Source organism: Bombus pyrosoma, linkage group LG14 (assembly GCF_014825855.1).
Source record: "Bombus pyrosoma isolate SC7728 linkage group LG14, ASM1482585v1, whole genome shotgun sequence".
NCBI lineage: Eukaryota > Metazoa > Arthropoda > Insecta > Hymenoptera > Apidae > Bombus > Bombus pyrosoma.
This window is the reverse complement of record NC_057783.1, coordinates 151,648-178,596: the sequence shown is the minus strand read 5'-3', so window position 1 is coordinate 178,596 and position 26,949 is coordinate 151,648. Positions and strand designations below refer to the sequence as shown.

The window sequence follows — 26,949 nt, the reverse complement described above, 5'->3', positions numbered from 1 at the left end:
AAATTGGAATTGAAGAACTTAAATAACTGTGGGTTGAATAAAACGAATTTCTCAGCTACATTATTTACGCATTATATTGTTAACGATAGTGCTTAAACAATAGAGCAACAATAATAAAACAGCATTTCATATGTACATAATTAATAATATTCTTCTTATTGTACCAGACGTCAGTTTCTCTTGTCTCGAAGATTGCACGACGTACGTACGCAAAAGTGTCTATAAAATTGTACGACTAAAACCTTCCACAACACTCATACCATTTTACACTTTTCTTATATCCTTCATATATATGATATATATGATATATATATATATATATATATATTTGATACAACGGTGTCAAATGAATATAATGGAGAATGGGAGAAAGAGAAGAGTACGAAAGATCGATAGAAAAGATTTAGCAATTAAATGTTGGACAATATTGTCTATCAATAGAAATGATCCGAACTATCATTTCAGTTTGTGTTTCGATATATTCCTCTTTGTTGATTCACGATGGAAAGATGCAGACAGATAGTCCATTGTATCCGCAGAAAAATATATAATAATATATCTAATTCTTTTTTTCATTGAATTTTGTAACATTTTGTAACGTTTGAATATTTACTTAAATGAGATTAAAAGCAACAGTCTCTCATGATTCTAAATTTCACATTCTTGTATATAAGGATGGAGTATTTCGTCTATGGAATGGATTATTTACCAAAACGTACGCGCGCGCGCGCGCGCGCGCTCACACACACACACACACACGCACACGCACAGAGTAAGGTTTATACATTACAAATAATAACTTTAACAACAAGAATTAGCTCTATGAACTGACTAATTTCGGTTTAGTTTATTAAATGTTGGTGAAAGGCACGCAGGTTGGTTGATTCATTTATGTATGTAAAAACAAAAGGACGTAGAATATTTGACTCGGTAATTTCACACTTGATATACAATAAACTGCGGTAGGAAATTCTATTCAAATATCTTGTATTGCTATTTTCTTATATGCTGTTAAAATAATTCAAGTTTTTATTAAAAAAAAAAAAAAAAAGAAGAAACAAACAGTATTAATATATATGTATATATAAAGATATTATACGAGTATCTATAATACCATTTGTTTTCTTATGCTTTTCCTATGCCTAACAACAAAGTCTCTGCAGTGTTCGGCGTCGAGACTAAAGCTACTATTGATATTCAGTAGGCATATGATAAATATCAAATATTATGATAAATATATGATTAACATAATTATAATAGTAATTGACTAATTTTGGTTTCGCAAAGATGTATGTTCCTAATTTGCCTATTCATTTCCCGGACCTTCACGCTTTCGAACGAACATACGATAACGAACGAATTGCCTTCTTCTTTCCAAAAGAATTCTCAATTTGATTCAATTTCGCAACGGATCCAAACTTTCCAAGGAAAAGTCATCGGTATCGATTGACAGACCTCTACTAAAACCATCCTGCAACACCAATACGGTAAAAATGAAAGATATTTAAATATATGCCAGTTTCACGTTAGTCACGAGTTATACCTTCATTTCGAGCAGCTTCTTATCTAAAAGACCAATCGCATTTTCTAATTCTTGTTGGCTAGGATTAGAAATCGCCGTTGTAGCCCCGAATTCGCCCATTTCGAATGGATCGTTGAATTCATTTTTTGCGTTAACTGATGGCGTGGGATTGAAGGGAATACTACCAAATAAATCTTCTTTCAGCCCATTTTGACGCCTGGAATCCTTCGCTTTCGGTGGTGGGGCCACTAAATAAACATACAATATTAGCGTTTACAACGAGAAATAGAGATCGAATGTTTCGTAATCGAGGGGATAAAATCCGAATCGATTTTTCAGCCAGCATCTGTGCAACACGATTTATTCGTAGTTGTAGGACGCTCATGTCAGCGCGGTCTTTGGCCCATTACAGTTCGGATGCCATCCGAAACTGTAGACCGGCAGGTCGATCGAAAAGCGAAGGATAAAAGAACGACGAGCCGCGGCGAAATGACAGAGTGAAGGGACAAAGATGAAAAGGATGAGAGGCGAACGAAAAACAGATATGGCTTCCAACAACGTCCTTCCTTTCGCGTAATGGAGGATAACTAAACTAGACTGCAAGAAATAGGAAGAAATTAACTTACATAATGGCGGAGGACTCGTAGTGCCATTACTTTGTGAGAAAAAGTTGGAGTTGGAGGACACTTGACCATTTAGAAGACTGTTATGACTGGACTGATGATTAGTCAAACCATTTGCTGCTGTTTCGTACGCCCTAGGGTTGAAATCCTCCTCGAATTCGTCCATCAACAGCCCTTCCAATTTGGTACCGACCGACGGTGTTGGTGTAGGTTCGCTGCTTTTCATGGAAAACCATTAAATTAGCGTGGAATTAATTCGTGGAATTAATTTTATAATTAGAATACATTTATCTCGCCGTTTGTTCACACCTGTATAGATATTTCTACATACCCCATAAAGTTATCGTCGAACGTTTTCTCGAAACTCCTTGGAGGAACCGGAGGTGGTTGCTGCGATCCATTCGAGGTATTCCCATTACTGTCATTTATATTGCCAAGGGAAGATTTATTTGCCAATCCATTTACTTGCGTTGTTTCGCTCGTGGCGCCAGGCACGTGCAGAATATCCGGAAGATTGTGTTGCGACAAGTATGCTGACACATCAGCCTGGAAGAAAGTTCTCACGAAGCGTTACGGCTTGTATTTTAAAATACAACGTAATACAGTATAAAATATGTTGTTCGCATATCGAAGATATCGTTTTTTTAGAAATTGTGTTTTAACAAAGGCTAATCGATGAAACCAACCGATCCTTTGATAGCAGCTATGTCCTGTAACCGCTGGCGATATACGTTATTCTCGTGTTCCAGTCGTTTAATTTTTTGCTGCAGTACCATGCAGCGTCTTTGCGTTTCCAAATCTTTGCCCGATGTCTCTAAGAACCGCCTGTAGGCCAAGTCAAAGGCTTGGCCAATCGTCAACGTGATCTCTTCAGCTAATTTATCGCTAACGAAGACGAAGCAAGTATGCCTCTCGGCGTCTTCCTCTTTTGCGATAAAGCTGAAGAACTTTTTCTCGCCTTTATCATCAGCACAGTACGATATTCTATGTAGTGGATATTGGTGCATAATTCGCTAAAAAGGAAGCGGATCGTTAACTGGCAAGCTTTACACGACAACGATCCGATAGGAAATATAAGAAATAGTGCGATACTTTTGCCGATGTTTTCGTTTTCGGCTCCTGAATTGCAACTCCGTCGATGCTTATGGTCAGTTCCACCTTTGGTGTTTTTGTCCCTTCGCTTTTCCTCAACTGTTGATTAAACTTGAGCTTACAAATAGCTTCTTTAACAACCTCGATGCCTTTAGGTTGATCCACTTCTGTGCTGCCCAGATACTAAAAAGTATAACGATGGAACGATTACGATGGGAATCATTTATTTTGTAAACAAAGAAAGGAGAATCCTTGATAATCGAGCGTGCAAATGTTGCGTTATACGTTTCGTTTATATGTGTTTTTCTCTTTGTCCGCTTATAATACGATGAACCATTGCCTCGCGATAACAACTCTAATATACATCTGTAATCGCAACAACAAATATATCGTATATAGGATGACGTCGAGAACAGATGGTCAATTGCAAATACGGACGAACGGAGCAACCGTGCAATTAGTAATTCGTTTTATCTTTCGGTTTGAATCGCTAAAAAAAGAATTCGTCGTAGAGTTGAAATCGCAAAGAGACAAAAAGGGTATCTTTTACGAAGATCGCGCTACACAGTTCGTGCGAGCTATACATATATAGAGTAATTGAGCAACAATGCTGTATAGGCGGTGACGGCTCGTTCATTTCGCTCGAAAGAATAGCGAAACTTATTCGTCGGCGAAATTTCAAGGTACAACGGACCTTTCGTCACTTCCAACTTTGACCAGTTTTATTCTTAACGCGTGTGTATTCGTATCGCGATTAACATACACGTGCATATACGTGCAATACGGTTGCCGTGGCAAGTGGCAAAGAGAACACCGACGTATGACAATTATGCAATTTTTCAGCGCGATAAACAAATTGGACAAATGTTTGTCCTGTCCTGTCGGATATCATCGATTATTAAAAAGATCGAGAACGACGGCCTTGCCAGGTTACGACATCGACGATAGATAAAAATGTTTATTTTCTTCTACGTGGAGCATTTGGAATTATTTCCTCGCATCTTCGTGCCGTGCGTTATCAGCTAAAAAATATCCGAGTTGGAGCAATTGGCGCAGATGGAACGGGGTCCAACTTTAGTTTCAAGAATTCTAGTACATCTAGCCACGGATCGTACAATCGTGCAGGAGACACCGTTCCAAGTTCAATTAACCTTGCCGGAAAGCCTGAATACGCGGATGAATATCGAGCGAACGTTTATTTTTATTTGCGATTTTCAAATTTCGCAACAGAGCCGACCTCGCCGCCGCATTACTAAACTCGGTTATTATGACTTGGATGATATCTTGATGATATGGTCGAAGCCTCCGTGTATCATATACATGTAAACATACGGTTTATTAAAGCTAAGCCTATTAGAGAGGCGAAAGGACGTTGTCTCTTTCTTTCTTCTATTCTTTTCTCTTTGAATTCTTAGGAAAAGCGGTAATGTGGCTCTGTGCGAGTTCCACAGCGACGAAAGTAAACTATACCTTGACTAAGTAGGCGATGTGGCCTTTTTGGAGCGCATCTGGTGGGTGTATCCAATTCCTATTCGTTCCTGCAAATAGAATTCACTGATCTTACGCATAACCGTACACGCTGCGTCGCACACGCCGCCGTCATAAAGAAACCCGCTTACCATTCTTGCTGGTTTGATTTTTACTGTTGGCTGAGTTCTGCGCCCATTTCAATAACGTTGAGTTTCTCATATCGTCGGTTCTTTAATTTTCACCTATTCACCGATACCTGTAAAAGAAAAGAAAAGCTGCAAAATTATTTTTGACGCCACGCGCAACAAGGAGGAATTTCCACCTTGTCCTGTCTTTATCGCGAACTTGAGATTGTTTCTGTTAAAAGGAGAAAACTAAAACGCTTTTCGCCATTGTTTCGATTATACGATCCAGCGACGGTACATGGGTAAAATAATCAAGACCGATGCATCCTCCGTAACGATATATCCCGTTTATCGTTCGTCGAGGAAAGCATTTCCCGTCAGCCGGATTCTGCGAGCGCGTTCTATCGCAAACTCGCTTCTGCCAGCGAGCCTAGCAAATTTCGGTGAATACGATATAGCCAGCCGAGAGAAACGATAAGGAGCAAATAGCTCTATCGGCGGTACATCGTTGCTCGAATGGATTGGCAAACCGCGTAAAACCGGCTTAAGGCGCGGACGATTGTTCACCGTTGGAGCAGTCAGCCTTGGGCACGAAGGCTAAATCCTTTCGCGTTTCATCATCTCGCACATGACACACTATTCGCACTTTGCGACTACTCTACCGATTCAATTGGATGAAACGCGCGTCGGCGCGTTACTCGAACAACTCGAACAACAACTCGAACAACTGCAAGAACTTTGGTTCGGTGTATCCTTATATATCCTATAGCAGTACGTATTATCAGCAGTAACCCGGATCGTTATCGGACGTCGCAGCCACGCCTCGATCGTTTGGTCGCGCAGCCAGACTCCACTGCTGAAATTTCCAAGGGTTGCTTTCTTTTCTAACGCGGTCTGTTTCGATCGAACGAACGGCCAGTTTCGAAGCAACTCGAGCGGAATGAGGCTAACGAGAAAGAAGGAGAATTCCTCGGTGTGTTAACTGAAAAATGAGCGCAATCACGATCTCGCTTTTGTGCGCAGAGCGTGCCGGTCCGCGCCGGTATCCTGTACATTCTATTTGAGAAGCGTTTAAGCGTTGAAAGGTGGAGGTTCGGATTTAATGCACGACTTCCTATTCCTCCCACGTAGCCACAAAGAGGTCGAACCAAAGCGTTTGCCCGGTCCGCGTGTATCGTACGCCGGTTGTTGCCGTGGTTCGCTCTATGAGCCCTATATGAGCCGTATCGTACACCGGAATAGAAACCGGGGAATCGTGTGCCTTTCCGTGACTTGTCCTACACCTATACTCTATACTCTGTATTCTGTGTTCTATGCTCTATGCTCTATGCTCTATGCTCTATGCTCTATGCTCTATGCTCTATACTCTATACTCTATGCTGTACACTCTATGCCATAGTCCCTTTCCGTCCGACTCGCACAACTACCTTCTTTGTCCTTCTCTGGAATCGCGTTCAACTTGCGCGCATTCGTCGTCCTACACGTCACGCCGCGCCACGTCTTGCAACTCATGAGAACTGGGTTCCGTCGTTCTCGGTGACACAATGCGTTACCAATTACCCGAGAAAGGAGCAACGTGAACGAACACGTTTCCATCTGAGACCCGTCGTTCTGCCAATGATTCGACAGTGCAGAGTTTGTAATTACCGGCTTCTAACTCATATTTTTACACAACGTTTAAACCTCGTATATTCTCATGATTCAGAAATTACGTGAAAATTCATAAGCGGAATCGACCGTGCAAGTTGTAAACCGCCGGTGGACTCGGATCGTCGGTGCGTACAACACCTGTTGCGTGACAGCTTGCATCCAGCTCTACCCGGTGTTCCGTTTCAAAATCGACTCGTGCCCGATGTATCCGTGGCGATGCGATGGAAGGACGAAAAAAATCGGAAGCAAGCGCCTGCCTCGTCTGACACGCGCGTTTGGTATCGCGTATCCACGTGCCTCAACCTTAACGTGTTCTTTCAATCCTCCGATTCGTGTCCTTAACGTTACCCGATAATGCGTCGAATATGTACGAAACGAGAATACGAAACGCCAGGCTAAATCATAAATGCGAATAGAGGAATGCACGTGGCACTGTTAGCAAAGTGGCACTTCTTTACCAAGATTACGTACGACGTGTACGAATCCACTCGAACCCTGTGTACCACCGCGTGCACGCACCGTCCAGAAATGTATGCTAATAATACTACGCGATACGAAAGTCACAACCGTTCCGCCTGTACCTGCGAAGTATCGCGTTACGAGTCCATCCAGTTTAAACAACGCAACGGGCACAGTACCTTCCCTAGCCCGTTCTCTCTAACAGACGGTTGAAACATTTTTTTCTTCTCTTCTTTTTTCCTTCGTTGCAGGATTTTTAAAACGTTTAATTGCCGACAAGTTCCCCTCGTGAATAACAAACAGGCAACGTTGGTGGTGGTAGCTCGAGACTGCAACTACGCGTACTCGTATCCCGGATAACGTCAACAACTTTCGCCAGCAATTTCGAACGAGCCGCGAACGAATCTGTCCCTTCCCCGGACAGTTTTTCCTTTTGCTCGACGCTTGCCACCTCAATCTCGCACCAGGCAATGTAATTACTCTATTAGACGACCGTTAGAACGTAGACGCGGTACGTATGTAGGAAGAGGTACGCGACAGGAGGTCGAAATATCGGTCAAGCGTCAAAGTTAGAGAGGCTTGGACGGCCGAACGGACAGGTATCGAAGAACTTGCTGCTATTTCCTCTGTTTGCCGTTTATTCTAAACCACTGCGAGGCAGTTGTCGCTCAAGTTGCCCTCGTTCGCGGTGTTTATGCTATTTCTCGTTCTTTAAATTGCCACCGTTTCTCTCCGTTATAATTCGACATCAGCGTAGATTATGCTCCCTACCATTTTAAATTCCAAAGGGAAACAATTCCAATTCTGTGGAACAATTAATTGCCATCGTCGAGCAAGACCGGGAGGAAGGAAAGCAAAGAGAAGAAAAGAGAAGAAAAGAGAAGAAAAGAGAAGAAAAGAGAAGAAAAGAGAAGAAAAGAGAAGAAAAGAAAGATTGCCGAAGCGACGAAAGAACATGAGAGAGAGAGAGAGAGAGAGAGAGAGAGTATGGAAACAAAGAAAGTAAGGGAGAAAGATAAAACACGAAACCTTACGCGACAGAGTCACATCCGTTAGCTAGCCTTGGCTCAATCTCTACTAAAAAGCACAAAATGTTGCTCGACGCTTTGATTCAGGATTTCGCTGTGTACGCCAAGACTATTACGAAACATTTGGTAATGCTATCGTCACTGTCGAGAGAAGAAAAACGCTACGTTCCAGCAGAGGAAACAATTGCGTAGAATTTTCTAATCGCTTGCCAAGACACTGACACCGTTTAAAGTTAAACAACGCAGTCGATTACGAACCAACGCAACGTAGTTTTTCTCTGAACTAACCCCAGCCAACATAGCTATGCGTATGTTAATAGCGGATTGCATAACGTTCAAGGTGAGACTCTGTCACCGATACGTCAAATATATTTTACCGTCCCCTGGCCACCATCCCTAGAATCAATCGATTAACCGCTAACTGTTAATTCGATCCTCGCCCCTTATTCGAACAGCAATTAAGCCCCCTGCTGCTTATCGTCGAAACATTCGCTCGCAATCAGCAGTCGCGCGAAACTTTCTAATTTAAAACGGACACGGAAGATTCGTCGAAAGTATTTTTGACCAACGTGTGAAATCGAACGCGAAATCGTTAGCGCGTGAAGCGAACTGTAGAGACTGGAGATAGATAGATAGATAGACAGACAGACAGACAGACAGGTAGATAGAGAGAGAGAGAGAGAGAGAGAGAGGCAAGAAGAAGAACGCAAGAAGGGGAAGAAGGAAGGAACGCGAAGAACTTACGAGCACCTTTCGCGAGTCATTACCCGAAGAATCTACGTGGCACCATCAATCTACGATTAACCGTACATTCGACAGGGCTAACCGTAATTGCCACTATTTTTCCAGCGGATGCGGACGATTAGAGAATGCTTTCTCTCGCGCTTCTACCGGCGTCGATCGTTTTCAGCTGATCCATTTAGGCGAAAAATCAGCTTCGTGCCATTAACGAGCGCGATCATGACCCACATTCGATTTATCGAGAAAAAAAATAAAAAAATAAAAAAAATACGTAACCCGCGAACGATCTATCGGCATCGAACGAAACGATGCATCTTTCGTCGTTGTCTGCTTTCCAATGTCAATGCGGAAACTCATTGTCCCAGTTAAACCTGTTTCTTACATTTTCACTAAAAACTAGCAACTGCTAAGAAATACGGTTATCCCAGCAAATCGATGATGCCTCTAACGTCGATTGACAACGATCGGGAAATGCAGTTTCATTTGCAACGTCGTGTCATCCTCCGTCTCCGTTCGCTCTACACCTGCCTCTAAATGTACTCTATACGTATATTTTTTTTCTCCGTCCTCCAGCGTTATTACGGTGGTCGCCACGCGAGTGTCGTATTACGAGTTCCTGGTCGAGCGGCACGCTCAAGAAAAAGAAAAGAGAAGATAGAAATTTAACGTCGTCTCGGCAACTGCAAATCATTGCGCAATGCGAACAATCGTTACGGTCACATTTCCAAGCGTGAACAAACTCTGGTTCGCCAGCCAGTTTCTTAACGGCATCCAGCAAACTCTTCGCCGTCAAATGCTTCTTCTTCCTCTCATAGAGGAGTTGAGTTACTCAACTATACCGACGAAAAAGTTAACGAAGGCGCCGCTCCACTTATTATCTTTCGATTCAATTCCAACTCAAACGCAACTTGCTCTTTCGAACCCCGACCTCTGACATTAGTTTTCATATCAGGCCTTTTGTGCACCGATAATCGCAACTCCGTATACGCATAAAAGATCATCTATGTGTTTTTTAAATTCACTTATCCACAATTAAAGTTACCGATAACCTCTAGGTTACAGCATTTTTTAAAATCATTTCGCGGCCTCTAAATGCTTGTACCACTGTGAACATCGAGACTACGCGATCCAATTAATATTACGATTCGTATAACGAGTAATACAACGATGTCGCGATCTCAATAAGAAAATTCTGTCGCGTCACAAACGTACATACGCGTCACAAACATCGCGGCTTCAAAGTTATTATCGTGTTATTTTATCGTCGAGAGCAGATCAATTACGAACAGACAACAAAGTAAATAGCGCAACGTCGGTAGAAAGTAAAAGGTTTAAAGGTACTGGCCACTTGGCTTACAAAGAGCATAACGTAATCTTGGTCGTAAACTTTTCGAACGTTGCTATTCGAACGTAACGTTGGCCAATGAAAAGTGAAACGGCAAACGTGCTTCGTTTTTTCTCTTTCATGTGAGAAGCATCGATGATTCCAACGAATGATTCGTTTCGATTTAGATGCATCAAGTCGCAAGGACAACTGCGATCTACGCGGATAGGAACGCGCCCCGCGCAAGCACGAGCCATGACTTTCGAATTCGCGACGATTTATACAGGCAAAGCCAAAGGGTGAGCCGAGATAGTTGCTTTAACACGTTGCGGTTAAATAAACAAGAGCGCAAAAGTGCTTCGAAGGATAGAGGAGATAGAAGAGATAGAAGAGACAGAAGAGATAGAAGAGAGTCAGCCAACTGCGAAACGTGTCCGAGCATGTAAAAGGATGCGGCTGTGAGTCCTTGCGGAACTTTGAAAACTTACCCTGCGCGTTCTCTTCACCACGTATGTACGTATGTGCGACGTATCTACGTATGTATCTACGTATGTATGTACGTATGTACGTATGCACGTATGCACGTATGCACGTATGCACGTATGCACGTATGTACGTATGTACGTATGTATGTATGTGTATCCGGAGAAGCTAAACGAATCGCACGTAACACATGCCCACGATCGAGATCGATTCGCCAACGAGTTACAAGTTACAAGGCGCAGCGACGAACCCGCGAGCAAATGGCAAGTATTGAAAAAGAAAGAAGGAAAAGGAAAAGACGAGAAGCTCAATAAACGCGAATCGTTCGACGACTCATGGCGAACTGATCGGCGCGCACGTTGATTAGCCGAATGAAACCGAACGACTCGAGCAAACAAGCCTGCAAGCAGCGAGCACTTCGGAGCTATCGGAGGGGGCCGAGCGCGAACGATCTCGACCGACTCTACTGGCCGAACCAGTCGTGGGAGTCGAATCGCTGCGCTGCTGCTACATTATTCGGTAGAATGAGAAGGCTCGATAGGTGGTGGTACCAGCCACGGTCGAGACCACGGTCCTTTGTCCTCATCCACTACTTTCGTTCGAATTCACCACCGATTGCCATTACACATATTCCGCGAAACAGTTCATCTTCCATCGTTCCTCTACTTCTATCTTATCCTTCTTCCACTTCTATCGTCGCTGTCGCGGAAACCGCTACTGAAATATAAACGAGCCTCGTTACGATATTGACGAAAGGATTCGAACGAAAAAATTACCAGATAACCGTTGCAATGATCGAACGAAACGACCGAAAGACTTTAATCATGGACGGAAGATACAAGGACATAGAGAGAAGCGCGATCGTCGATCGCCGATCGTAGACGATTCGATAGAACGAGAAGGGATAAGAGGATGGCGGTACCAGCCACGACCGAGACCATAGTCGTCTATCCTCTTCTGCTGCGGATCATCGAGGGGGAAGGATAGCCTATACTTGCCACAACATCCATTTGTATCCCCCCGGCTGACGGAATTTTTTCCGTCATCGATCCCCATCGCGATTCATTTGATTTTCACGAGATCCACCGTAATACCATACCGAATATCACCGATCGAAGGACGTTGCCGCGCCGTCTCTTTCATTTTTCACCGAATAAAAACATCCAGATCGTCCGCTTCCGAGATTTCATGAAACCGAGAGAAAGAAATTTAGGACGAGACTCTACGACAGCATGCCCGGCCTGTATTCGCTGGTCTATGTAACACGCGTCACTTAATAAACTGCGTCAAGTGCGCTTCTCTTCACTGCTTTGTAGCTAAAGGTACGAGAACCGCGAACGCAATAGCCAATGCGTGAGAAAATAACGCTGAATTACAGAATCGCCGACCGTACGAAATGAAAGTAGCTTCAAGAGTTTGGCGCAACAGCAACAAATATTTTCCATGCGAATGGCCCGCAAATGGATCTCACAACAAATGAATTTCCCTTTGCGAAATTCTTACGTATAATCAAGATGATTACACGTTCCCCCCGGCATTTTAACTTTCGTTCGTTAAAATTGAAAATATATTTGAAACTCGAAGCAAAGTCTAGCAGTCCTCGATATCTTGTTTGCCGAGTCCCAATTAAATGCCAAATTAGCGGAATTCCCAACGAAAAGATACAACGTTGCAACGTGACGAAAAGAACAGCAAGATAAAGTATCGTTGAGAGAAAAATCCACTTATGCACGAGCTGTTAATGTTTTCCTACCGCATGACTACTGGATAGACGTCATCGTGAAATTGATGTGAACGTGAACACGAAACAAGTCGACAGGTTTTAAGTATGATTCAGCACCGATAACAGAGAACAGAAAACAGAGAACAGAGAACAGAGAACAGAGAACCGGTTTTTTTTTCCATATGCATATCTCCTCGTTCATTATACAATCGTATAGCGAAGAGATGACTGCACAATTTTCGTTTTCATCGTCTGCCATCCACGAATGTCATTTTTACGTCGCATTCTTCCCCGTAAACGCTCGACAAACACGTCTACCGAATCTATTTGTACCTAGCATTCGCATCTTTACACGCGCGTATTCATGTAGAGCAATTTTCTCCACTCGACCATCTTCTTTTTGGAACTTTCTCGAGTTCCGGTTTCGCTACTGACCACCTCGGACAATACTCGATTGCCAGCGAATTCGTCTTGGACGGTGGATACGCGCGAAAGCAGGGAAAGTATATCTCGATTCGCTATGCTTGACATACATATGCATTAGTGGCGACGCATAAACATTCCATGCGTATCGTTGATACCATGCCCGGGAAGTCCGGAAATTAATTACAAAAGGAGCTTTAGGTTTCTTGCATGCTACGCAGGCAACATCCAGAATCGTGAACGAAAAATTTTATCCCTAAACGATAAAACAAATCTCTCGACGCTAAAAAAAATAAATTTCCATTGTGATATTGGCAATTTAATCAAATTGGCGATCAAATGAACGCAAGAATTCCTTCAACAATGTACGCCCACCTGATAAAATACAGTAAATACAAAGCTATTAATCTATTATATGTATAATACAATATGCGTGTTTGCGGAGTTTTGATATATAGAATACATGAATTTAACCGATAATCAATAACGATTACGCCCACCTCTCTAACAGCAAATATTCCTCTCTCTCTCTCTCTCTCTCTCTCCCCCCCCTCACTCTTTCGCAAAATTGCAATTCCTATCATGGCAATTTTAATTCACCCATAAAATTGTTAACAAACTGTAAAAACGTTAGTCGGAGATTGCTGACGATTCAACTATCCGTAGAATTTAAATGGCTGTGTTCCAGACCCGCAATTCTCCATAGATTATCACGGAAGAGGAAAGGATGGAATATAGAATAGATAGATAGAACAGATTCGTGACATATAATTTGCGCGTCAACGATATTTAAACGGAGGTTATCAGAAGAGAGACGAGCATTTCTGCGAGGACAGTTGTTCATACACGCATAAACTTATTAACTTAATTTACTTAACGTAAAAGATTGCAAACTATGGGCTCGTTTCCATGTTCGAAATTTTTTAGAGGTCGAACCTAGTTGCAACCTGTAGTAGAGTGGTATACGATTACAAATCCGTGTGCATCGATCGCAAACAAGTCGAGAGGGCGATTAACGCGTTAACCAGTTAACGGCCAAACTGTAAATACGATTTCCGTGTTTGTAACGGGCGATGCGACGCTCCGATACTGCATATCAGTGCAGTGCAGTGCAACATGTTTCTTCTTCCCCCCTCCCCCCTTCCTCCCCCCCGGAAAAATAGCCTTTTTTCGTATATTGTTTCGTTACGAGGCCTCCACTTATGAATGTGTACGCGAAAACCACGGTCATGGATTAATTACGCGTTCTATATAATACCCATATATCAGCGTGTAATCAGTTGGTTCCTTCGACCGTGATCTTGACCGTCAGCAGTCAGCAGCTATTCTGTCCACCGTTTTTACTCCGCTAACGCCATGCCTCGTGACAGATCGTAAACTGAGCTTTCAAACCCATTGTCGTACATGAGGGTTCCGGGCAAACTGTACATAGTATGTAATTCTCCGAATACGTTGATATTTTTATTACTTAAACAGTTCAAAGAAGAATTAACGAGTAACAAGCACAACAATCAGTAAAACATTAAACGATCAAATGTTCCGTGAAATTCGTAGGAAGACACAAAGATTCTTATCGCAAAAGTTCCGTATTAATTAAAAGATCTGTATATATTTACGAGATATTGAAAGTTCACAAAACTCTTCATAGTCTTACACGATGGTATAGGATTAGCAGCCTTGTGTTGCATCCAAGAATCATTTCCGCGGTATCGTCATACGAGACACGTAGCTCGGGCTGCACTGTTCAAATGTACATAATTATTCAGCGACAAGACGCGTCTCGTGGGACACAATGTAATTAGAAACCTATGCGTATTAAATAAGACTATCACCGGATGAGCAACTACTAACGAGTTTCTCGCAAACAATTATTTGCCCACCGAACAAAGAATTGTCGAAAAAGAACATCACTCTGGTCTCCTTGGATGATGATAATAATAGCAGATGCGTTCCACGTCTTCGCGGATCGTCGAGTTATTATTGGAGCGTCATTTACATAGAAATAATGCACGTTTATTTGTACACAAGCGCGTAAGTACGTCAACATGACTCGTGGTTACGAGGAACATGGGGACAAAGCGAAGCGAAAACGACAATGACAACGTCGTCGGTTCTCTTACCCTGTGCCCCGTGACTTTCTCACAGTGCCGTAGCTAGTACGTAGTTTCCGAGGATGACAAAATTGCCCCGCTAGTAACTTTGTTTTGCATCGGATCGTCGTAAGATGCGTTGTTTATTAAAATTATCAACCGTGTTGCGAATAGAGGTTAAAACATTGTGAGGCGTCAAACGTCTACTATCGAAGCTTCGAGCAAGATCTTTCTCTTTCCTGGGAATGACACACGAATCTGTTAGAATCTTCGTTTCGAAAGAAATAACGGTAAATTTTCAGCTGGAGAGAAGGAGATAAAGAAGCTTTCGTAATTTATTGTTTCATCTCTCTCCTGCGTACTTACCGAGGAAAACATAGTTTGCCAAAAGTGCAATCATCCACGATACGACAACTCGATTCATCTCGTAACCGCCGTTTTTCTCCCTCATTTCTTGAGGAATTGTCATCGTGATCTTCCAAGTCGTGGCCATAATTTTTTCGACCGATCGAAAGATAAGTGCGATTTCGTAAAACATGGTTAACAGAATTACGAAAAATACGGTAATCGCGCAGCTAAAAACCATCAACGTATGTGTACGCTTATAAATCCTTTTACGTAAGTGCGATTACATTAGTTAGTTACACGTTACCAGATTGCTGCTTTTCAGATCGACTATTATTTCTGGTCATAATTTCAGAATATGTGTGTACACACACACACACACACACACACACACACATACACATTCGAAGAAGGATACTGTCTGCTCGTATCCAAACATAATCGACTCGCAAAGACATTATTTAAGAAAAAAAACAAACCTGTTCCTCTGTATATATACGTATGTATATGTTGCAACCAAATCACTTCCAACTGCTTAATGCGAGAACGAAAAAAAGAAGAGAATCTCTTAGAGAGCAGAGTATTTGAAGAAAAAGAAATACGATGATAAAGGATAATGCTCCTCCGAAAGCAAGTCCTCCCGGACGACAGGTATGAGCCCGTTCACTGGCTGATTCTATGAAACGTATGCGCCTCGAATCTTTCCGACTATGCACCGGGTGATCCCTTAACAATTAGTCGAGTTTCATCAATTTTCTCGCAAATGTCACGTTGGCGAGGAAATAAAGTTCCCTTCGGGTTAACTGCAAACTATCGACGTGTTGAAAAGTTAAGTATGAAATATTGGGAGCAAGATCGATCGAAAGCAGGAAAGCTGAATCGCGTTGAAGAGCGATGATATTTCGAACGGATTGACAGTGGGCGTTCGTGTGATATGAAAAGTTATCTGCGCTCAGCAATATACATACGTGTATTTATTAAATGATAAGCACGACAAACGATCTCTCTCGGTGCAAGCAATGGGAACCACTTCATCGAATCAGTTGCAACGAAAAGGGAACCCGCACGTACGTACCGTGCGTTTGTCGTGACATCAGATACATATTCGCCGTACGAATACGAAATAAGTTAACTGTGATACAGCTACCATCAACGTGAAACCGACTGTAACCTGTAAGAGGTCTTTATGACGTTTCGTGGTATCCACAGGGCACCGTTTCTGCTGTGTCCTTGAGTTAATCCACGACGTGACATCGGAATTTTGATTTATCCGTTCAAACCGTTTCCAATGTTTACGATATTGAATTATCTTCGAGTTCAGCAAATCGTAATCAACCTAAAACTTGTGAATTTAACAAATACAATTCAGTTTCGATAATATAATTCGTGAAGTTTGTTTGTTTCCCGGAGAAATAGCCGTCTGTGTTACGTTTCTAACGTCGCTGGGGTATGTAATGAAAAGAATCGGTTAAATTAAGATGCGCGGAATAACAATTACAGCACATAAGGCAAAGGAGCGCGAATCGACGTACTTTGAAATCTTAAACATCGTCGTGAGTCACGTGAAAAACAGAAAGCGCGAAAAGGAAAAATGTTTTCACCAGAAATATGCACGATCTATGATCGCCTTTCTGCTAAAGGAACGTTGCATTTGCCAGCGTTGTCTAGATCACGAGCAGGCCTTTACATTTGTCTCTGTTCTTCATCTATCCTCGTCCATCTATCGCCTTTCGCTACTCCGCTCGTATTCGCTTATACCGCGTAAAAATGCCGAAATAGAAAGTCCCGTGTCTCTGGTTTAAAAACACGTCTTTATCTGTTTCCTTCTTTCTTTTTCTGTTCGTAAATACCGGCGCGACGCGATGAGACAATTAAAAATAGGCCGATTCTTTTTAGACAGCGAGATCCCAGTTTAATTGAATGTTTTCACTCACCGACACCGATGAATTGTTGTGTGACTCGGCGATTGACGTTCCTACACTATCGTCCGCTTTCCCTGAACGCAATCCACCTGTTCCGACAACACAGAACCCACCAATGCGAATGGGAAAAAATCTGTTTGAGAGTTTGAGAGTTAGACGGGTCTTGCCTGTCGAGTAGCTAGCTCCCTCTAGTAGCGAAACACATTCGTCGCACTGATGTACATATACGTATATGTATATGTGTACTACATATCAGCAGATATCAGCGATTCGTCGCCACCGTGGTCGCCATGTCCAATCACTTGGGTAGCCATGTTCGCCATTGTATGGCGGCATGTTTTGTATAGTCAAACTCGGCGAGGCCGAACTAACTGTACCACTTTAAAAATAAATCATACATAGAATACATGCTCTGCCTTAAAATATAATCCAGATCTTTGTACTTATTTCTACCAGCATATACTTTCCCATTACATTTCCTTGTATCGAAGAACAATTCTACAGATAATAATACCCTCGTTTTACGAGGCTTTGAAAACGTTTCTTCTATCATCTGCTACATAATACTATCGGATAGTTAGTGTTGGAATTTTTCAAAAAAAAAAAAAAAAAAAAAGAAAAAACATCTTCATCGTACAGTTTTGTAAAAGAACGGTAGATAATTTACAAGTGCCCTTGACCGTTTTAGCATCGGACGGTACTGTTAGTTGCTCTGACATTCAACATGGCCACCTGATATGTAGCAGACGATACAGGTGGTATGAAAAATTGTAAATAAAATTCAGTTTTACCCTTAATTATGAGTGGACGTGTGCAGAAAGAGAGTGCCGATGATTCCGATCGTATTGACGATGCAGTGGATCCTAGAGTACAGGTAAACCGATGCGTTTTTCTGGGAATAATTTACAGGCTTCAAAACCTAGATACATACTTAGAATATTGACATTTCCACGTTGCCACAGTTAAAACATTTAATCGCATCTAATGTTTAGTAAAACTCGTGCCTTAATCGTCCAGGTTCTTGACACTTTTGTATTTATTACGGCAGATTCAACGCTTTCGTGAATATAAGTTTCCTTTATCAGAATCACAAAATACTCTATACCTTTCTCAATCATCCTCTCTGATTAACCACTTGCTGTACCTGCTTTATTAAATCAAGTCTTTTGGTTAATCTGCAAATTAGAGAAAGCGTGTTTCAATGATACTATGTTACTACTTAGAACAATATTTTTTCATAATAATTCTTATGTAAGTTTTTGTCAAATGTCACACTTAATTTTTTCATAAACAATTTAACAATCATTTCAGATTGAACTTGAACGATTGAATACTGCTACTGACGATATCAACAAGCTTGAGGTTGACTTAGACGTAAGTATAGTGAAATTACTCTTATAGGCTATGTATTTCTTATACAAATAACTCTAACTTTTCATTGTATAATCAATTAAAATAACTATCTTTCTCCTCGGGAGATCAAATTAGTAGCAAGTTTCGAAACTGGTTGTGATTACATTTCATTGAGGTGATTGCTATGAAGGGTACGAGTAAATGGATAATGGCTTCAAAGATCGTCTTATAGTCATTTATAACACGGTCTAAAGAAACGCTGTGTGACTTGAAACTTCATTCCTGTTCAATTTATCAAAGTGAATTAAGGTGTACAAAAACACAAACTATGTTTCAGCCACTGATTATTCAATGAGCTTTTATTTCCAGGAAGCAAGAGCAACTTTTAGGGAATTACTTTGTGAATCTACGGTAAAAATTGATAGCTTAGCTAAGAAACTTGGCGCATGCATTGAAAAATCTAGGCCCTATTATGATGCCAGATTTAAAGCGAAAGAAGTAAGAAATATTTTCTATCGTAGTACATCCTATAATTGCTAATTTAATGCATACTTTAAGGCTTTACACGAAACACAAAAGGCTGCAATTAGATTTGAAAGAGCCAATAGTCAGCATGCGGCAGCCAAAGAGATGGTTTACTTAGCCGAAGAAGGATTAAGGACAGAGGGGAGGTGTTTTGATCATGCTTGGCAGGTAATTTACACATTATACGAGAAAAATTATTGACCCGAATTTTATGATGTTGGCAAGTTAATGCTGTTATATTATTATATAGGAGATGTTAAATCATGCAACTGCCAGAGTTAATGAATCCGAGCATGAGAGAGCTTTGTCGGAAGCAGAACATAGACACACTACTGCTCTATATCATAAAGCAGAACATGAGGTTCAAAGATTGCAACGCGAACTAAAACGTGCAATTGCTAAATCTAGGTGTGTACCTGATGCACCTTCTTACAATTTAGCTAAATATTGAATGATTCTTTAGCTTACTCAATAATGCATGGAATGCATAGCATTTAGTCATTCAATATATATATATATCTTTCGTTTTCCTTTGTTTATTTATTAACTTATTTATTCATTTACTTATTTATTTAGTACAATTAGTAAAAAATAATTTAATTAAAAATTTAAATAAAAAGAAATAACATAATATATATTTAATACATGTGTGTGTGTATATATATATATATACATATACATATATACATATATATATATATATATATAGAATCTAATGGTTCAACAATAATGTTTTCTTTTTCCATGACTCTTAACATTCTTGTTTACTTTCTTCCCATACGTATATTTAATGATTTATGTTCCTATTGTTTACTATCTTACGTTGATTTTATATAGATATTAGAATATTTATGTCTTTTGGTTTGTATTCATGTTGGCAGTATGGGTGCACGTCGCAGCTTGCTTCTGATAAACAGTATCGCCTACAGGCACAACTTGCTCATGTTGTAAGTAGGATAGACATTATTTTTTTATTTTTTTACACCATATTTATTTTATGTCTTTGCTATGAACAAATCCCATTCTGACGATTTTTTCTGTTTCCGTTTTATTCTTCTAAATTACCAGCCTATTTATGCACGAATTACATTTTTATAAAATATTTCATAGATAAGCATTTTTGTACAAAAAGTTCCGCTTTATTCAAACATGCTTCACGTGAGATCTATTTCATTAGATATAACTCAAAGAATATGTAATATGAAAGTACCAAGCTTCTCTTTAATATACACGTTCTAAACTCTATTAACTATTAATTGATTTATCATATAGGCCATATTACGAAATGAAAGCGCATTTTAATCAAATGCTGGAGGAGCAAAAGTTAAGAGTAAGTGCATTAGAAAGATCAGTGGGTGAAGCTAAAATGACTTACGCCGAAGCGCTGAGAAACTTGGAAAAAATCAGCGATGAAATTCATAGGGTATAATTGTTAACTAATTTTTGTCCGAGCTACAACTTTTTGCACACTATAGTAATATTCATTTCTTATTTACAGACTAGGAAGTATGATGGAGCAGACGATTTCGATAAGTCTCCGAGAGATACCGTTGGCCAACCTTCTCTACAGCCCAATGCAGGTACTCCAACTGATTCCAGCGTTACTGGATCACCTGATAGTACAGATTATACTAGCGACGAATACTTGCGCCTTCCTGATAAGATGAGTCCTAGTACACAATGTCCTGTGCCTACAAGAGTAATTATACTTCATCATACCAATAAGATATGATATCAAATGATTTTTATAAGTATATTAATGACTTTCATTGTATGTTTATCCAGATCGATAGAGAGCCTTCTTCCGAATATTTGGGCCTAAGTAACTTGAATGTTTCATCCACAGAGCCGCGGAAATATATCAAACGAGACCGTCCAAAAAGCATTGCAGCAACTGATACGAAACATATCATAACACTAAATCAAACAAGTTCTTCAACCTCACGGTTGTCAGACTTGTCGAATATTCTTTCGCCGATAGAAAAACGAGTGAAAATACAAACACCAGTGGATTTAAAAAGCACTAATAACACTGTACAAAACGGGGAGGAATGGACAGAAATTAGTTTAAATAATTCTCCGGACGAAGTATATTACAATAACGAGGTATACTCGGACGAAGAAGATCAAATTCCTTATAAACCGCTACCAATGGACTTGACTCCGGAAAGTAACAACCCACCCGCCAATGGTGCAAATATTCGGTCGTTCAGTGAATCAGCTAGTCGAAAGAAATTAGTAACCCAAAAGTCATTACCCGCTATGCCGAAAGGAAACGAAGTTAGTTTAAGCAGTGAAAAGAAAACGGAAGTAACAAGGAGTCCGTCAGTGAAAAGTAAAAGCAAACTCGATACTAGTTTAGCTAATTGGATAACCAGAAGTTCAGCTGGCAGTGAAGCTAGTGGAGGCAGTTCAGGTAAATACATTTGGCTATATATATTTCTAGAAATACAATGTATTTGGGTTAAACTAGGTTAGCCGGCTTATATATATATATATATATTAATTATATATTAATTGTCATAGCAAACTCAAGTAGAAGACAGTCCCTTGATATGTTATGGAGTGCCGGCACAGGAGAACGGGTGAAAGAATTCCTCAATCATGGAATGATGATGTTGAACATATCTAGCCTTACGGAACGACGTTTTAACGAACCAAAGATAGCAGAGAGAGACAAGGAGAGATCTGAAAAGTCTGAGAAAGTGGAAGGGAAGGGGAAGAAAGTTCCTAGTCCATTAGAAAAAACAATGACCTATCTTAATGCGGACGAGGAAACATCCGATAGCGAAAGTTTAGCAAGGTACGTATCCATTTGTAAATACCTTATCATATGAATTACTTTATCTTCATTAATTCCATTGCATAACAATTAGCGTGGAAATGTTAACGGAGGATCAGATTTCTTCGCTTATGATGGAACCGGACATGAATCAAGTGTGTCAAGAAATTCTAGGTACACCTTTAGTTGAGGTGTGTCCGTTATTGCAACAACTGCAACAACAACAATAGCACTCCTTTTCTTGACGTTACTGATCTAATCGAGTTGAAAAAGACACAACCATAAAAAATGTTCAAAATGGTAAAGAAACGAACTAGCTAAGGGATAGTTTTATTTATCATTACATAAAATTAGCGTGCAATTTGTTCCTGCATTTTTATTACGCATATATATATATATATATATATATATATATATATATATATTTGTTATATATTCTATATATATATATATTATATATATATAATAGAAACAAAAGATTTCATTTTCGAGCATGGATCTTTTTCTTCCATTTCAGAGAGTCATGGCAACTCGAATCGCTTCATTACATTGTTATATACACCAGTTACATTTCACTCGAATTACACACAATTTGTATATATATGACGCTCATAGAAATTTCAAATATCACATGCCAATAGTTGATTTTAATTATTGGTACACATATATCGTCATATTGAACTTATTTACTTATAGCAATCAATAAAAGGAGCAATATCTAGCAAATCCTAGATGATCACGCGTTAAAAATTTTTTTTTCGTTCATTTCGCTCATACTTACGCGTTAAAATACCGGTATAGTAACTATAAAAGAAAAAAAGTTAGAATAAGGGAGGAAGAGAATTAAATATTCCATCGATTATCAAGGACCCATCGATTAGAAAATCCTTTGTCTCTCTGCGTTAAGAGTACAACTATATAAGCAATTCGTTTTTTATATTGCCAAGTATGCAAGAGCAAATGCCAGCCGAAACTTAAGATGTAACAATTATAGTCCTCTTTGAATTGCTAACTAGAATTATTTAGGTAAGATGACATGATTCTAAATAGAAAATTGGCAGCTTTGACAAGCGTGCTACATTAACATTACCAAGCTTTAATACATATAATAGTAATTAAACATGTTCATCTGCCAAGGCTCAGCAGGACATTTTCAATGAATCTTTCCTTGACTCTGATAATCAGACACATAGATAATATTTATCACTAAGTACTTTGTAGCTGTCAGAATATGTACGTAAATCGTAATTAATGTATTTGAGTTATTATCACACATGGATTTAGGCAATCTGACTCTGAAGAACCAGTTTCAATGCCAATTACTTAACTGCTAAATATCCAATTACAATTTAAAGAGAACATTTCAGTGATGACTTGAGACTAACACCTACTATTTTAATTATTGTGAAGTAAGATTATGCTTAAGATATTTGGATATCGATATTTTTAGAAGGAGTTGGATTGTCTAATTACGTTAAAGAGTAATCCATGAAAGGTGCATGCGATATGCCACTTACAAAGAGTAATACATACATATGTATATATGTGTATATATATATATATATATATATGTATATATATATATATATATATATATATGCAGATGTCATTTATTTTTAATTCGTAATTTTCTGTGCGTGTAAACAGTGCGTGGTAATATATTAAATAAGACTAAAACAAAGTTTTCTATGAACAAGTAAAGTAGGTCAAACAAACAAATGGCCTTTTCATCGTGTATAGAAAACTACACCAAAGATAAATGAAATACAGTTTAAGGCGAGCAGGAAAGTGCAATAAAGCGATATTGATTCAATCAGGTTATTTGTTTTTTCACTCCATAAAGCTTAAAAATGAAAATATGGTAATCTCATACCGATTTACAGTTGTTGCTCTTTTTTATCGTAAGATTTTATAATTTATGTGCGTATATGCACGTACACATACATACATACACACGCGCGCGCACACATATGTATGTATGTATGTATGTATGTATGTATATAGGTTGTACAAAAAGTAAAAGAATGTATATCTTTTAAAGAAAGATATTTTTTTAAAACGATGATTTTTTTTCAATTTTTTATTTGTAAAATTTGATAAGCAATCTTTTCAGCTGTTTTAGTTGTCTATATATATATATATATATATATATATATATATATATATATATATGAAGAAGAAAAAAAGAAAAACAAGATGGAAGAAACATTAAATTTTTAACCACTGTTGCATTGTGAACATACTAGTCACGATTACATGATTTTGTATAAATCAGATTATTGGACAAGTTGTGGGAAATTCGTCAACTACATATTATAAATAAACTATATTGAAATTCGAAACGATTGTCTTCGAAATTTGACATAATCCTATTGTTATCTGCGATGCGAGTCGATAATGACCATGCTCCTAAATATTTTACTAGATATTTTTTTGGCTAAGGTATGGGAGGGATGACATTGCATATAATGCGTGCGCATACTATTAGAATGACTGTAAATATATAACATTGTATATGTGATTGTAACTATGTATATATCAACATCTTCATTAAAATGCGGTTGCAGAAATACATAGGTAAATGTTAATACAAATGTACAATGTCCTTCATATAGATTGTATATACGTATGTTGTTGATCGCTCCATCTTTAACGTTAGCATTGTTGCTTTCTTTAACAATTAATTAATAGCGATTAACGATTACGAATTGTCCGATATAACTCTCAAGTATTCGAATATTTAGATAGACAAAGTTAAATATATAAATATAGAAATATTTGGAAATTGAAAGTCAAACGAAAGATCTGGAAAAACGGTAATGGGGTTACGGTGGAACAGAGATTTTTTAGAGAAGCCGGTTGGAAAATTGCGATGCACGCGAAAGGAAATGACAAATGATAAACAGTAAGAGTAAACGTTCTGCATACAGACTTTGAAAAACTTGCGGGTTAGTTGGTCGATGGATAATTGATAACAATTAAAGGAATACTTATAGTTGATAACGGGAAAATATTCGAAAAATATTTGAAACGGCCAACTATTGCTAGTTAAAGCGGCATCCGCTCGAACTAACTGGCGTCGGTATCGTTCAAGAGGGAGAGAGACAGACGGCACTAAGGAATGAAAATGGCGTCGCGTGCACGGTGCCGATGATTTTCGTTACGTTACATTATCTTTTGTGCATAATACAAGCGAAACGTGAGCGATGTTTCTTATTTAAAGGTGGGAAGTTTCGCGGTATCCTGTATGAAATATCGTTTAATAACATCGCTCGCGTAGCGTCATAATTTCGGTGTAACTCGCGCGACAACGATCGTGTGTGTGAGAGAATCAGGGAAAAAGTACTGTTTTGCGTATGGCTTTTAAATCGCACGGACAGTTCCGCCTCGCCGATATACGTGTTCTTGGTGGTGAACGTCGTTGACATGACGAAAGACGCGTGTTTCGTTCTCGTGCATCACGAAACCACGATGAGCTATGTGCTTTGACGTACACGAGTGAAATCTAGTTTCGTTCAAAGACTCGCAAAGGTGTGGAGACGTCGTGCGTGTTGGCCACCATGGCGGTGAATCCGCGTGATATGGACGGTTTTATGCCGCTCCTGTCAACGACTGACATCAAGAAAAAGTTAAACGTCGGTAGTTTGCTGTTGAATTACTTGGGAGATGCGACCAAGAGCATCGAGTGTCAGGACATCGGACAGTTTATCGACAACATCATACCATGGTTAAGCAACGGCAACCCCAAGGTAACGAGTCTTTCCGTACGCGTTGTAATCATTAAAGCATAAGGTTATTGAAAGTTAGTACATAGGTGCGTAACTTTAACGATCTTCGACTTTGGTGTTCAGCCGCGATGATTAATGAGAGAGTATAACGTATTCTTTCATAGTTTATTAATTTGAAATAGAAAGCGTGGTGCGAAGTAGCGTATAATCACGTACACGAGGTTTGTTGTCAAGTAATACGTTTTCATATTGCCAAACTCTTGTCTTGTATTATTATTTTTAGCGTTGACAATGAACGTCTATCGTTTGTTATGTAAACAAGACGGCGCAACAGAGATCTGACAGTTTTTTACCACTTACATATCAATAGAGTAATTCATACTAATACGCCTAATGGACATTTCTAGCCTACGTAACCTTTGTGTTTGTATGCATGATAGGGATAGGATAAATAGGATTAAAAAAAAGTTGTTAATGAAAAGAAGTGACTTGGAAGAAGAGTTAGGGGGAAAGTACAGCGGGGTGTGCCGGGTGACAAAACTGCCGGGACTGTACAGATGATGCGCGTAGATGATGTACGTACGGGCAGAGTTGTTGCTCATTTATGGAATTTACAATCTCTAACTATCGGTCAGAATGTGAAAACGTTAATTGCTAAACAGCCTCCTATCGGTCCATAGAATTCGCATAATCATCGATCGCAGAAAGCACGATCGTGCGTGAGAAATAAATTGCAATTAGCAGGAACGATAGTTAGATAGTCCATATTTCGAATTTTCTCTCAGGCCAAAGACATATTTGTGTACATTTTATTTTGGTCGACCTACATATATATTCTGCCTGCACACGAAACTTTCTACGCTCGACACTCGAGAATGGACGAGATAGTACTGGCGACAGCAACGTGATTGATTTATAAATGAAATTCGAAGAATTTCGACAAAATAAAGACGAAAGGGAAGGACTTTACGCGGTTTTTACATGTACGATAGAAGAGGGCAGCTGTTGCGCGAAGCTTGCTTTAGACAAGGATCCTGCGAAAGATTTGATTCCGCGCGGCCTTTCGGTCGCTTAATCTTCCGCTGGGGGGAGATGGAACAGCTTGATTTACATGCGTTATCAATGTCAATTTTGATCCTCGATGTTTCCAATAAATTCCTTCCACTTGCTAAAACTTGTGCTCCATTCATCCGGGCAACGAACGAGTATATGTATATCCTAGATACGTCCCTTAGATAAAATATTCCACTATATACGATTGCGAAGCCGAGGAAAGAAAACCGAAGTTTCGTTATTTTCTTTCTTTTCGTTCGATGAAAATTACTTGCTAACAATATAATGTACGATATAACGCAATATAATATAATGTAATATAATATTTACGCCATGTATTACTCGAAACGGAGAAACAACGGAGACGTTTAAATATTTCGATTTCAATATATCTTGACAAGGGAAAAATGGAAAGAAGGCTTCGCTTTATTTGTTACTATTTTATGGAGCAATTTCGGCAAAGCCACCGTTTTTTACACTGTACAGTC

General features: G+C 39.6%; 3 protein-coding genes across 16 annotated transcripts in view; 2 read left to right on the top strand and 1 right to left on the bottom strand.

Annotated features, from left to right (window-relative positions):
* Window positions 1–51: 51 nt before the first annotated feature.
* LOC122575293 (PTB domain-containing engulfment adapter protein 1-like) lies at window positions 52–17,189 on the bottom strand. Of its 7 annotated transcripts, none has more exons than XM_043744064.1 (10): window positions 17,033–17,187; window positions 11,069–11,234; window positions 4,857–4,963; window positions 4,708–4,775; window positions 3,238–3,420; window positions 2,832–3,158; window positions 2,477–2,691; window positions 2,149–2,363; window positions 1,544–1,770; window positions 52–1,471 (listed from the first exon to the last, which is right to left on the bottom strand). In XM_043744064.1, exons 3-10 carry the CDS (start codon window positions 4,924–4,926, stop codon window positions 1,397–1,399), a joined length of 1,380 nt encoding a protein of 459 aa, XP_043599999.1. In that variant the 5' UTR covers window positions 4,927–4,963; window positions 11,069–11,234; window positions 17,033–17,187; the 3' UTR covers window positions 52–1,396. The 7 variants fall into 7 exon arrangements, with proteins under 7 accessions (XP_043599999.1, XP_043599996.1, XP_043599993.1 ...); XM_043744061.1 differs by lacking the exons at window positions 11,069–11,234; window positions 17,033–17,187 and adding exons at window positions 14,784–14,992; window positions 15,120–15,258; XM_043744058.1 differs by lacking the exon at window positions 11,069–11,234 and having other exon boundaries at window positions 17,033–17,189.
* Window positions 17,190–17,693: 504 nt separating this feature from the next.
* On the top strand, window positions 17,694–24,252 carry LOC122575288. Of its 2 annotated transcripts, XM_043744038.1 has the most exons (11): window positions 17,695–17,894; window positions 18,332–18,394; window positions 18,743–18,871; window positions 18,932–19,066; window positions 19,149–19,306; window positions 19,780–19,845; window positions 20,171–20,321; window positions 20,397–20,597; window positions 20,684–21,314; window positions 21,425–21,701; window positions 21,775–24,252. In XM_043744038.1, the coding sequence occupies exons 1-11, from the start codon at window positions 17,820–17,822 to the stop codon at window positions 21,908–21,910; spliced, it is 2,022 nt and encodes a 673-aa protein (XP_043599973.1). In that variant the 5' UTR covers window positions 17,695–17,819; the 3' UTR covers window positions 21,911–24,252. The 2 variants fall into 2 exon arrangements, with proteins under 2 accessions (XP_043599974.1, XP_043599973.1); XM_043744039.1 differs by lacking the exon at window positions 19,780–19,845 and having other exon boundaries at window positions 17,694–17,894.
* Window positions 24,253–24,787: 535 nt separating this feature from the next.
* The window catches only part of LOC122575286 (CLIP-associating protein 1-A), a 29,053-nt gene continuing 26,891 nt past the window's right edge, over window positions 24,788–26,949 (top strand). For 5 of the 7 annotated variants that reach the window (XR_006319382.1, XR_006319383.1, XR_006319381.1 and 2 more), the window contains exon 1: window positions 24,788–25,429. Coding sequence is in view for 4 of the 7 variants with exons in the window: in XM_043744031.1 (XP_043599966.1) it covers window positions 25,241–25,429 (189 nt within the window). In the remaining 3 variants the exon portion in view is untranslated. The remainder of the gene's footprint in view (window positions 25,430–26,949) is intronic. The other 2 variants (XM_043744032.1, XM_043744030.1) reach the window with 1 other exon arrangement.